The sequence below is a fragment of the Erpetoichthys calabaricus genome, chromosome 18 (assembly GCF_900747795.2).
Source record: "Erpetoichthys calabaricus chromosome 18, fErpCal1.3, whole genome shotgun sequence".
Taxonomy (NCBI): domain Eukaryota; kingdom Metazoa; phylum Chordata; class Cladistia; order Polypteriformes; family Polypteridae; genus Erpetoichthys; species Erpetoichthys calabaricus.
In genome coordinates, this window is record NC_041411.2 from 74384972 (window position 1) to 74397574 (window position 12603).

General features: G+C 40.8%; 1 protein-coding gene across 1 annotated transcript in view; it reads right to left on the bottom strand.

Moving 5' to 3' along the window:
- LOC114669188 (E3 ubiquitin-protein ligase RNF123) overlaps nt 1-12603 on the bottom strand; it is a 134304-nt gene that overhangs the window by 48186 nt on the left and 73515 nt on the right. The window contains exons 34-35 of the mRNA XM_051921033.1: nt 11801-11876; nt 10959-11043 (exon numbers count right to left, since the gene is read on the bottom strand). Of these exons, the coding sequence (XP_051776993.1) occupies nt 10959-11043; nt 11801-11876 (161 nt within the window). The remainder of the gene's footprint in view (nt 1-10958; nt 11044-11800; nt 11877-12603) is intronic.

Here is a 12603-nt window from a genome sequence, read left to right on the forward strand (position 1 = left end):
GCTTTACTCCCTCCTGCTATGGACTGTTAAACATTAAGTCTTTAGGCTCAGTCCTCATGTTTCTGTCCTCCAGCATGTGAATTTCCCCTTGGGGCTTAATAAAGTATCTATCTATCTATCTATCTATCTATCTATCTATCTATCTATCTATCTATCTATCTATCTATCTATCTATCTATCTATAGTATCAATCTATCCATCCATCAGGACCAACCTATAAGACTAAATTTAAAAAAGAACTGCATAAAAATAATTCTTTAGTTTACCACTTTAATTAAAGTTCAAAATTTTACTGTTAAAATGCCATATTGCATGCCTGTTCACGATCATGTAATGTTTTTCTTTCATTTTTCAAATTTGGCTGAATTATTGCATCACAGTGGCACCCCACCCTCAAGACCACCAGGTATTCTCCAATGTCCTGATTCAATTGTGTTCAATTTGAATGACAGGCTATTGCTTTCTAAAAAAGAGGTGTGTTTCAGCTTTCAAACAACTCCCCATTGAACTGTCTATGTTGTATTGATCATCGGAGATGTCAATCTAAATGTCAATAGCAGAGTGTTCGCCTGCGCTTGCCACTTAGTGGATCACTTGTTTGTAAATTAAAATGACAGGCAGGTTATTCAGCAATCGCCTTTCTGAATTCTCCAGGTCATCAAACAAGGTAGTGTGTGCCTTTCTACTGCCTACCAATCACGAGATATTCACAAAGAAGCTGCATCTCCTCATTTTTTTTTTTAATCTAAAAACAGCATCTGAGAGAGAAAATAAAGGTAACGGCTTGCTTCAAAACAGTAAACGTAGACATGTGAATGGTAGATATTTCATAATAATTTTTTTAGTTGTTCCAGACACCTTTGGTGATACTTTTATTGTTTTAGGAAGTTATTCCCCCACTTATGGAAATAAGTATACTATTCTAACTGTATGTTTTGCTAAAAATGTTACTGAATGTTGCAACTTATTCTGCTTTAATATATACAGTCATATGAAAAAGTTTGGGAACCCCTCTCAGCCTGCATAATAATTGACTCTCCTTTCAACAAAAAAGATAACAGTGGTACAGTATGTCTTTCATTTCCTAGGAACATCTGAGTACTGCGGTGTTTTCCAAAGAGAGATTTTTAGTGACGCAGTATTTAGTTGTATGAAATTAAATCAAATGTGAAAAACTGGCTGTGCATAAATGTGGGTCCCCTTGCCATTGTGCTGATTTGAATGCCTGTCACTGCTCAATGCTGATTACTTACAACACCAAATTAGTTGGATTAGCTCGTTAAGCCTTGAACTTCATAGACAGGCGTGTCCATCATGAGATATAAAGGTATTTAAGGTGGTCAATTGCAAGTTGTGCTTCCTTCCCTTTGACTCTCCTCTGAAGAGTGACAGCATGAGATCCTCAAAGCAACTCACACAAGATCTGAAAACAAAGATTGTTCAGTCTCCTGGTTTAGGGGAAGGCTACAAAAAGCTCTCTCAGAGGTTTAAACTGTCAGTTTCAACTGTAAGGAATGGAATCAGGAAATGGAAGGCCACAGGCACAGTTGCTGTTAAACCCAGCAGATCTGGCAGGCCAAAAAAAATACAGGAGCGGCATATGAACAGGATTGTGAGAATGGTTACAGACAACACACAGATCACCTCCAAAGACCTGCAAGAACATCTTGCTGCAGATGGTGTATCTGTACATCGTTCTACAATTCAGCGCAATTTGCACAAAGAACATCTGTATGGCAGGGTGATGAGCAAGAAGCCCTTTCTGCACTCACACCACAAACAGAGTCACTTGCTGCAAATGCTCATTTAGACAAGCCAGATTCATTTTGGAACAAAGTGCTTTGGACTGATGAGACAAAAATTGAGTTATTTGGTCAGAACAAAAAGTGCTTTGCATGGCGGAAGAAGAACACCGCATTCCAAGAAAAACACCTGCAACCTACTGTCAAATTTATGGTGGTTCCATCATGCTGTGTGGCTAGTTCAGGGACTGGGGACCCTTGTTAAAGTCAAGGGTCGGATGAATTCAACCCAATCTCAACAAATTCTTCAGGATAATGTTCAAGCATCAGTCACAAAGTTGAAGTTACACAGGGTTTGGATATTCCAACAAGACAATGACCCAAAACACAGTTCGAAATCTACAAAGGCATTCATGCAGAGGGAGAAGTACAATGTTCTGGAATGGCAGTCACAGTCCCCTGACTTGAATATCATCGACAATCTATGGGATGATTTGAAGCAGGCTGTCCATGCTCGGCTGCCACCAAATTTAACTGAACTGGAGAGATTTTGTATGGAAAAATGGTCAAAAATACCTCCATCCAGAATCCAGACACTCAAAGGCTATAGGAGGACAGCGTCTAGAGGCTGTTATAAGCAAATATATACATTAGCAAAAGGAGGCTCAACTAATTATTGATGTCATATCTCTGTTGGGGTGCCCACATTTATGCACCTGCGTATGTTTGTTATGGTGCATATTGAATATTTTCTGTTAATCCAATAAACTTAATGTCACTGCTGAAATACTACTGTGTCCATCAGGCATATCATATATTAACTGTGGTGGGTTGGCACCCTGCCCAGGATTGGTTCCCTGCCTTGTGCCCTGTGTTGGCTGGGATTGGCTCCAGCAGACCCCCGTGACCCTGTGTTCAGATTCAGCGGGTTGGAAAATGGATGGATGGATATCATATATTAAAAGGAAGTTGCTGCTTTGAAAGCTCAGCCAATGAGAAACAAAAATCCAAAGAATTAAGAGGGGTTCCCAAACTTTTTCATATGACTGTATGTACAACATAAGTCATTCTCCAGGTGTAAAAACTTTGAAAGGGAAATCTTGAAAGGTAAAACTTGAATATTAAGTGAAGCATGGTCAAGTTAAAGTCAGTTAAATCAAAACATCAGAAAATGGCCAATAGCGATGCTGAGTTTAAAGTTAAGGCCTACAAGCTACTGACATATTCTGTCAATGAAACATGCCAAGTATCAGTCTTCTACTAGGAACAGTATACTCCACTTTCGTGCTCGGCTTGTGCTTTCAAGTTAATCATAGGCTCCGTCACATTGCTCTATGCTGGTTGTGGCTTTATGCCTGATGTCTTTGACAGTACGTCAGGTGCAATGAAGGTCCCTAAGGAGTAAGAAGAGATACCTTTTGAAGCATTACTACCTAAGGACATTACTTTTTCAGATACAACGTAAATAAGTAAGCCTCCCTACTATACAAGACCTTTCTTGTCAGAAACTACAAATGCTCACCAAGTCACTTATCACTTTAGGGACCACTTTTGCTGATGTGTACTTTAGGTAGTATTAGCACAGATTTGGAGGAAATCTTCCAGGTGTGCCAGTGAAACTAAGGCCACTGTATGTGTATGCAAAAACACAAAACTAAAACCAAGCCACTTAACTTCCAGTTAATGCTTTATTCTACTTTTTTTCACTATCATAATATTAAGTTTATACTTCCTGGTGACAAGGCATATGTAATCCCACAGAAATATGAGATGCTTGGTCTGTGAAATAAAAATGCTAAAAATCAAGGCTGATTCATTACTCAGATATGAACAGCTTGAGTACAAAGAAGAACAATGGGGGGGGGTTGATTCTTATTCCATTTTATGTTTTTGCACAAGCAGAGCCGTGAAGGATGCCCTGTACACTCAGTGGCTGTCCTGACCTTCGACCGCTTTGTAGTGAACAACTGTAATAAGCCCACAAGAAGAACAGAAGGCATAGGGGCAAATATCAGAAGTCATTTTTTCTTTATTGTACTGTTTTGGAGAAAGTTAAAAGAGCAAACTAAACAGAGAAGACAGACAGCTTGCAGCTCTTCTTCAGACACGGGAGCTAAAAGCCTAATGGCAGTCTGGCCACCTGCCAGCCATGTGAGACAAGCCAATTGGATCTCAGCCGCCTCTCTTAAGCTTCAGAAATGTTCAGCATAGGTGAGCACTTAGCACTGTAGTAAAACCACATAAAGCTTCTTTCTGCTTGGCTGCGTGACAACATAGTTTAAAGCCCTCATGTCTAGTTTTTATACTTGTTATTCTACTTTCCTCTGCTCATATTTGTATAAGTAGATACTGCACTACTCAAGAACTTGACGCACATACATATTTGGCTAGCAATGAGCTTTACATCAGCCTTACACTAAAAACAGAGGAAAGTATTAGAGTGAAAGTGACGAAGACAATAGCAAATAATGAATTGGTTGTCGTTAGAATGACCGGGATCAAGCATGTGAAATGGAAATTCATAAAAATGGCAAACGTCCACAAACCTGAATTAATGCGAAATCATAAAATGAACACACAACTGTAATTTGATCTGCAGTAAAGCATCAATGGAAGTACATCGAGTGTTGGCTGCTATCCAGAATGAAGATTGCTTGGAACAGGCACAGTCAATGTCAAAAATGTGTTTCATTAAAATAAATGGCTAAAAGGAAGTTGCTTGCATGCAGTGTTCATGTTGCATGTTGTAGTGCTTGGAACATGGAAAAGGCACGATATAAATAAAATACTTTATTATGTTTATAGTGGGGCGGCACGGTGGCGCAGTGGGTAGCGCTGCTGCCTCGCAGTTGGGAGACCTGGGGACCTGGGTTCGCTTCCCGGGTCCTCCCTGCGTGGAGTTTGCATGTTCTCCCCGTGTCTGCGTGGGTTTCCTCCGGGCGCTCCGGTTTCCTCCCACAGTCCAAAGACATGCAGGTTAGGTGGACTGGCGATTCTAAATTGGCCCTAGTGTGTGCTTGGTGTGTGGGTGTGTTTGTGCGTGTCCTGCGGTGGGTTGGCACCCTGCCCGGGATTGGTTCCTGCCTTGTGCCCTGTGTTGGCTGGGATTGGCTCCAGCAGACCCCCGTGACCCTGTGTTCGGATTCAGCGGGTTGGATAATGGATGGATGGATGTTTATAGTGTCGTTATAGTCACACATATGAAATTCTTACTTGCATGTGCTAATCAACATGCAATGCGTCACCACTCAGCAGCGCAGTGATTAATTAGTGGAACTACCTTACCTCAAAATCTCTGTCTTTCTTAGCTGAAAAATCTGAGGAAGTATCAGCAATATGGCTGGCAATTTCCAAAACAGTTTTCAGATATTCTTAAAATAACACAATAAATAAAGATGGTTCGAGATTTGTGTACTGTGCATATGTGAAGATCAGGCAAATTATGTCCTTGTTTATAAAGGAATCCAAAAAAGCAACATGAGCCATAGTGTAATAGTTTGAGGTTTTTGCAAAGGATATGGAGGTGGGGGAAAAGAATTTCATGCATACTGCAGTGATTGGCTTAGGACTCTTGTAGACTTAGTCCTGTTAACATTTAAACTTATCTGTTAGAAATTAAAATAATATCTATGTTCTATAAAATCAAACAACTTAAAATACAGCTTACTTATAATCTACATGTATATGGAGAACAACCCTTGAATTACAGCCCTAACATGCTACTCAGTGTGTCTCCTGATACTAAAATGATAATAAATTAATTTACAAGTTCAATAACAGAATACAATTTTTCACACAATCCTAAGATTAGGCAATCTTTGTGTTCCTCTGCCTAGCAATGGAGTTGCCATATTCAGTTGGTGAGAAGATCCGACATGTTGTGCATTCTGGTGAGGTCTCTTTCGATAACAATGTTGAATGAGGTGCCATTTTGGCAAAGTATTCTTCTCTATACATACATGCCAAAGTGATGTGCACACATTAAATATGAAAAGCATACGCTGCATAGTGAAATGTATATATTGCATGCTGAAATGTTTGGTCTGTATGCTAAAATACATATGTAAATGTAAATACTTTATACTGAAATGCTCACACCAGCTACTGAAACAACACACAATATGCTTGTAATGACCCTGGTGTTAAGGTAACTATCTTGACTATGGTGCCAACTCACTGGACCTCACTACCATCTGAGCTTAGAAATATTGAATCATTTTCACTTTTCAAATCTAAACTTAAAACTCATTTGTTTAAGACTGCTTTTTCTCTTTGATTATAATTGCTCTGTCTGATTTTAATTTTTGTATTTTAGTTTTGTTTATAATCTGTGTTTTATCTATGGTTCGGTGTCCTTGAGTGTTTAGAAAGGCGCCTACAAATAAATAAAATGCATTATTATTATTATCCTCTTTAATAAAACCCCTGTGTGCGTCCATGTGTCCGTGTGTGTGTGTCTTCTGGTGAAGTGCGCATGCGCTGTGCACGGTGCGATGCTTCAAAGGCCACCTGACGCGTCACACAAGAAAGAGAAAGTGGGACCTATAAAATATTGTGCGGCCAATTCAATTGGATTTCGGTAAATGAGGTAACACCTAAAACATAAGGCACAAAAAATCCAATCGCGTACTGAGACGCGGAGACCAGCTTCCCCAAAGAGGTGGGATTAGTGTTTGTTGTTGTGCAAGTGTTCACTCCTAGGATGTCAGATTTGCAATTAAGAAGCTTGGCCCAGTAAAGTGTCAGTCGTTGAAGGGGTTTTCCTAAATATATGAATTTTAATGATATTACAATAGGATGACTTTTAAAAGTAGATTTATTTTCGCGCACATAAAATCCGTTGCTGGGGAGACGCCACACATACAATAATCAGCTGCACGCCAGCACAGATTAAAATACTTGCTGGGGAACTGCACAGTACTTGCTGGAGAGACGTATTACTGCGAGAAAAAATTAAAGGCACACAATACAGTGGCGCATATTACAGCCACATACAAGCCAGGATTACTGTAACAGAAAATAGACGGTCCCTTGCCATTTAATATAGACTGTTCCTACTAATGTTTATGCACTACTGTTCTAGCGCCCGTTATTGTAATGGGCTTAATGTCTAGTTATTAATAACTGTGTTAACAATCCCTCATAATTGCTCCTGATTGATAACTGGCTGGTATAAAAGCATCAAGGAAAGTAATACTAAGCGTTGCCCAATCATGAGTATCCTTTCTTCCTGCCTAGCACCAACTGTGTGCTGGTCCAGACAAAGCAGTGTTAAGGAATACCATTAAGTCAGCTTGACTTAAAGGACTCGGTTCCATAAAGGATTCTGCTTGTTCCACAAAATTCAGTATAGCAGCCGATGTACAAGCAGCATCTAACTTAGGGAGTTCCTGACATAAAGCAGCAGAGGGAGCTACACTAAAAGACACCTTCCTATTTCTCCTGATGAAGCTGGGGGTTGGGGTAATAGGAAAAGCTGGAATTTATTTTCCCAAACTGTGTTTTTAAGTCTTCCCCCCATACACATTCTCTTTTGAAGGAACTGGACTATGGATGAAATTAGATACCTTTACCGCAGAAAGTCAGAGCAGCTGGATACAAATAGTTAATAGTGGAACTAAGCCAAGTGTACGACGCCACTGTGTCATAGGACACACTCACATGGGTACTTGGCTGTGATTTTGGCAAGTTCAGGCTAACACAATGTTGTAAATCAGAGTGGACCAGGCTGCCAGGTACAGACATAAATAACAAAGAGCTTTGTGGTGAAAGGGAAATGGATCTAACTGCGACTGTTGAGGGTGCATTAGCTCATTTGTACACAGACAGAAATATCCTTCAGTGTTCTGATAAATGTCATCAGATTGTAGGATTGTATTTTTCAACCAAGTAAAAATACAACAAGAGGATATTTCTAAGCATAAAATATGACATACTGCAACTTGGAAAAGAATATTCTGAATAAAACTGTTAAAAAAAAAAAACAGTACATGCAAGAAGATCAGGATATGAGAGACAGTCATGCAATAGCCACCCCGAGTGGAAAAATACTATTTAGTACAGGCAAAGGCCAGTGTCCCAGCTGATGAAGAGAAACTGGACATCTTCTCTTTGACTTCCTGCCTGCCTACAGAGCATCTTTATTTTTTACACATCTGGGGTTTTACATGATAGAAATGTAATTGTACTATGTGTGTATAACCTTGTTCAGATAACCAGGCCCAACCCAGCTCACTATATTTCAATACAATGGGATAGCCTGTAACTGAAAATTATCTCCTGCACCAGCAAGCCCGCGATTTCTCGAAAGAATCGCAAATCCAAGAATGGCAATAACTTGTTGGTCCCTCCAATACGTGGAGGGATGATATATCATGGAGGGTGGGTGCGTCCTGGGAAAGTTCATTTAATTAAATAAATATATTTGTACTAAAGCGGGCTCTTTTTGGAGCTGTGACTCATCTGGTACAACCTGGCGTGCACGCGTTACCTCAGGTGTATTTCACAGGTCGTAGCCATGGTAAAGGTTTCATTTAATTAACTACACATATTTGTACTACAGTGGTTTCTTTGTGTGGGCACCTTCATTCATTATTTTTATTCATACGGACGAAGCGCGTTGCGGCTGTGTTCGTTCATTGTGTTTATCCATACGGGCTCGTTTTGTATTTCCGTTAGTTGAGCTCTTTCATTGTGGAGCCGTGACGTGTTTCTGAAGTGGGCGCCACCTACTGACTCTGGGGCGCCGCAGTGTGCATGCGCTTCGGTGCGTCCGCCGTGCATAAATTTAACTACACATATTTGTACTACAGCGATTTCTTTGTGTGGGCGCTTTGTTCATTGTTTTTATCCATACGGGCGAAGCGCGTTGTGGGCGCCTTCGTTCACTACGTTTATCCATACGGGCTCGTTGTGTATTTCCGTTACGTCACCTACTGACTCTGGGAAGCCACTGCGTTTGACTCTGGGGTGCCGCGGCGCATTTGTACTACAGCGGTTTCTTTGTGTGGGCACCTTCGTTCATTGGTGTTATTCATACGGGCGAAGCGCGTTGTGGGCGCGTTCGTTCATTGTGTTTATCCATACGGGCTCGTTTTGTATTTCCGTTAGTTGAGCTCTTTCATTGTGGAGCCGTGACGTGTTTGCTTCTGGTGTGTCTGAAGTGGGCGCCATCTACTGACTGTGGGAAGCCGCTGCGTTTGAGCGCATTGCGCATGCGTTTCGGTGCGTCCGTGCATAAATTAAACTGTGGTTTAGTAATATAGATTTATTAAGAGTTATTTATTATTTTTTTATGGCAAAGATCAATTTTTTTTATTTATTTTTAAGTCTCATTTTGTTCTCCATACTGAAAAGAGATTTGCCAAAGTTAGAAAATGTTGGCAATTCACTTCTGCTCAAGCTGTGTGGGATAGGCTTGGATGGAAAATGGTTTCCCAGTGAGTCATATGAAGAGCTGATTTTATTCAGTATCTCATGCCGAAGGCAAGCAGAGCCCGGTGTCAGTCCACTCAGCAATGTGGTGCTTACTCAGACTGCATTCTGCCACTCTGCAGCAACTGGACGGACACAATCTTGCTTTGCTCTGTCCAACTTGTACTTGTGAATATGATATGTATTTGCAATAGAATCTATATCAGTTTTCCCCTTGAGTTCTCTACTGTTCACTCTTACAAGATTCTTCATCTAAAGAAAATGATACACAAAAACTATTTATAAAGAAGTCTTTCATGGCCAAGCAGTGGAACAGATGGACCATCATTTGTTAGGAACTTAAATCATAGAAATCAGTAAACAGGAATTTAAATTAATCCAAACTTCATCACATTCCTGGATTATGTGCTTCTGGAATTGACCTTAATCTCCTACTTAAACAGATATCTTATCTTAAGCATCACTGATGTTTACAAAATTATATCTTAAACTAGACGATGTCCCATCATTTGACTGGAATGTCTGTGGGCTGATCTGAGTGTAGAGTACTATTTAGTGCCACTGTTTTGATCAACAGGTGTCATTATCTTCAATGCCACTGCATGCTAAGAAGTATCTTCAAAGCCCAGACTGTCTAAGCAGCAATTTCCCATTTTACAAGTGCCTCCAGTTATTTAGCAATTGTTCCATTTAAATTTACAGGAAAGACAAAATTTTATTTTAAAATCGTGGGCTGAAAAAACTCTGTTTCTCTGTTTCTGTTGTCTGGCTAGAAATTAAATAAGGAGATATGAGTAAATGAAATCATGATAAAAAAAAAATTCATCCACCATAAGCCATAAATCTCAATAAACAGGTTGACTCCTACAACAGAAATTTGTGTAGATTATGGCTATCATAGTTTAACACGGGCGGCACGGTGGCGCAGTGGGTAGCGCTGCTGCCTCACAGTAAGGAGACCCGGGTTCGCTTCCTCCCTGCGTGGAGTTTGCATGTTCTCCCCGTGTCTGTGTGGGTTTCCTCCGGGTACTCCGGTTTCCTCCCACAGTCCAAAGACATGCAGGTTAGGTGCCTAGTGTGTGCTTGGTGTGTGTGTGTATGCCCTGTGGTGGGCTGGTGCCCTGCCTGGGGTTTGTTTCCTGCCTTGTGCCCTGTGTTGGCTGGGATTGGCTCCAGCAGACCCCCGTGACCCTGTAGTTAGGATATAGCGGGTTGGAAAATGGATGGATGGATAGTTTAACACAGAACATTTTCCATTTTGCTAAGGAGCTGAAGAATGAGATATTGTAAGAACAACTGAAAGGAAGATATAAGGAAAGTGAAGCCTAATGGTACTTTGATATATAAAAGTGCAAGCTGCACTGTTAACCACTCCAGCTACAACTCCATAGAGCTGATCAAGCTCATCCTCCACTCATCACTACAAGGATCTCCTGTGAGAGATACAAACACAAAAAGAATAGACTATAATGTTACAGATGGAAGAATGCATGAGTGACAAGGGTTTGTAAAGAATAAGATTTTTGCATGCTTGGTTCTAAAAAAAAGTTACTGTGCAGGAACGTACCCAAAATGTTACAATACCAGCATGTCATATCAGCTATGGTTACAGCCACTGTAAATCTTTTACGCATGTGTCTTCAAGCAGCTACCACGAGATCTACAATATTCATAACATGAACAGTGGAGATGGGCTTGTACTGTGCTATGCACAATTCCTGCAACCCCACCAGGTGCTAGAAACAGACAAAAGCAGTTCAGCAAAGAGGCCACAAAACTCACCCGTGGCTGTCACAGTCCACCAAGATGCGGACAAGTATTCCTGTTACTGCAACCAGTATAGGGTAATGATCCACACTCTCCAGCCCTAAGAAACAGACAATATGCAACATAAGGTAGAAGCGATCCAATGCTATGTCAATATGTACACAGGATTGCAAAATAATTCCTAGTCAAATCACTGCTACATGAATTGAGCCTTGTGTAATGTCACTAACAGGACAAAGAACTATCTACGTGACTGGCTCAGTGCCAGGAAGCACATCTCATAATCAGCAGCCTAACGGTCTGCATGTGCTTCCCTGCTGTAGAAACTCTAGAAAGTGGCTTCTGGGAAACTGAAGCTGAGGGCAAATAAATACTCAAATCAATACACCCCTGTAGGGCAGGATGCAAGAGATAAGGTATCTTTCTCTTTGCTAAAACACAGACATAGTGCTTAAGTACGTACTTAACACCACTGAGATCTCCTGCAGAATCTAGTGTGTACACTGCTCTAGCAGCATTTTAGGGTATCTAATCTGCTCACTTGATATCTGTGCCTTTAATTTCTTTCCAAATGACAACTGCCAGCAGGATGAATTGTCTGCATGTCACTCAGCCTTTAGTAGCACCCGTCACACAGCATAGCTCCCTATAGTGATTTACCAAGTACAGTAAATGCATATATATCAGAGTATAGGTCATATGACAAGGTTTGGAAGTTGTAACCATTTCCTTCAGTATGGTATGTCTTCTAGGGTGAACAAATCTTCTATCAGGGACACAGAGCTACAAAACTATAATTTAATTGCTGTATCTTTATTAAACAAATTATCAGCTCATGCAGCTAAAGCCACACTTACCAGGCAGGCGTAAGTTGACAACTCGGTCAAAAAGGTTTCTCTCTGCAGTTACACGGTTCAAGACCTGATTCAGCAACTATGACAGAAAAAGAGAAGCTATTGTTAAATAAAAGCAGACAAATGGAAGTTTAAGTCATTATATGCCATATAGCTAAACGTATGTGGACAACCCATCGAAGTTCTGAGTTCAGATGTTTCAACCGCATCCACTTTTAACACAGGTGCATAAAATCAAGCATATAGTCATGCAATCTACTTTGACAAACATTGGCAGTGGAACGTGTCATACCTAAGAGCTCAGTGACTTTAAACATAGCACTGTCATATAATGCCATCTTTACCACAAGTCTGCTGTGCTAGATCTGCTCCAGTTAACTGTAAGTGTAATTATTGTGAAGTGGAAGTGTTGAGGAACAACAACAGCTCAGCCATAAAATGTTATGACTATGCCAACTCACAGAGCAGTGCTGCCAATCACTGAAGCACACAGTGTGGAAAACATCATCCATCGTCTGTTACATGACTCACAACAGAGTTTCAAACTGCCTCTGGAAGCAACATCAGCACAAGAATTATGCTTTGGGAGCTTCAGGAAATGGGTTTCAATGTCCGAGCAGCCGCACACAAGCCTAAGATCACTATATGCAACACCAAGCGTTGGCTGGAGCGGTGTAAAGCATGCTGTCATTGGACTCTGAAACAGTGCAAAGCTGTTCTCTGGAGTCATAAATCACTCTTTACTATCTGGTAGTCTGGTGAACGAGTCTGGGTTTGGCAGATGGCAGGAGAAGGCTACCTTCTGG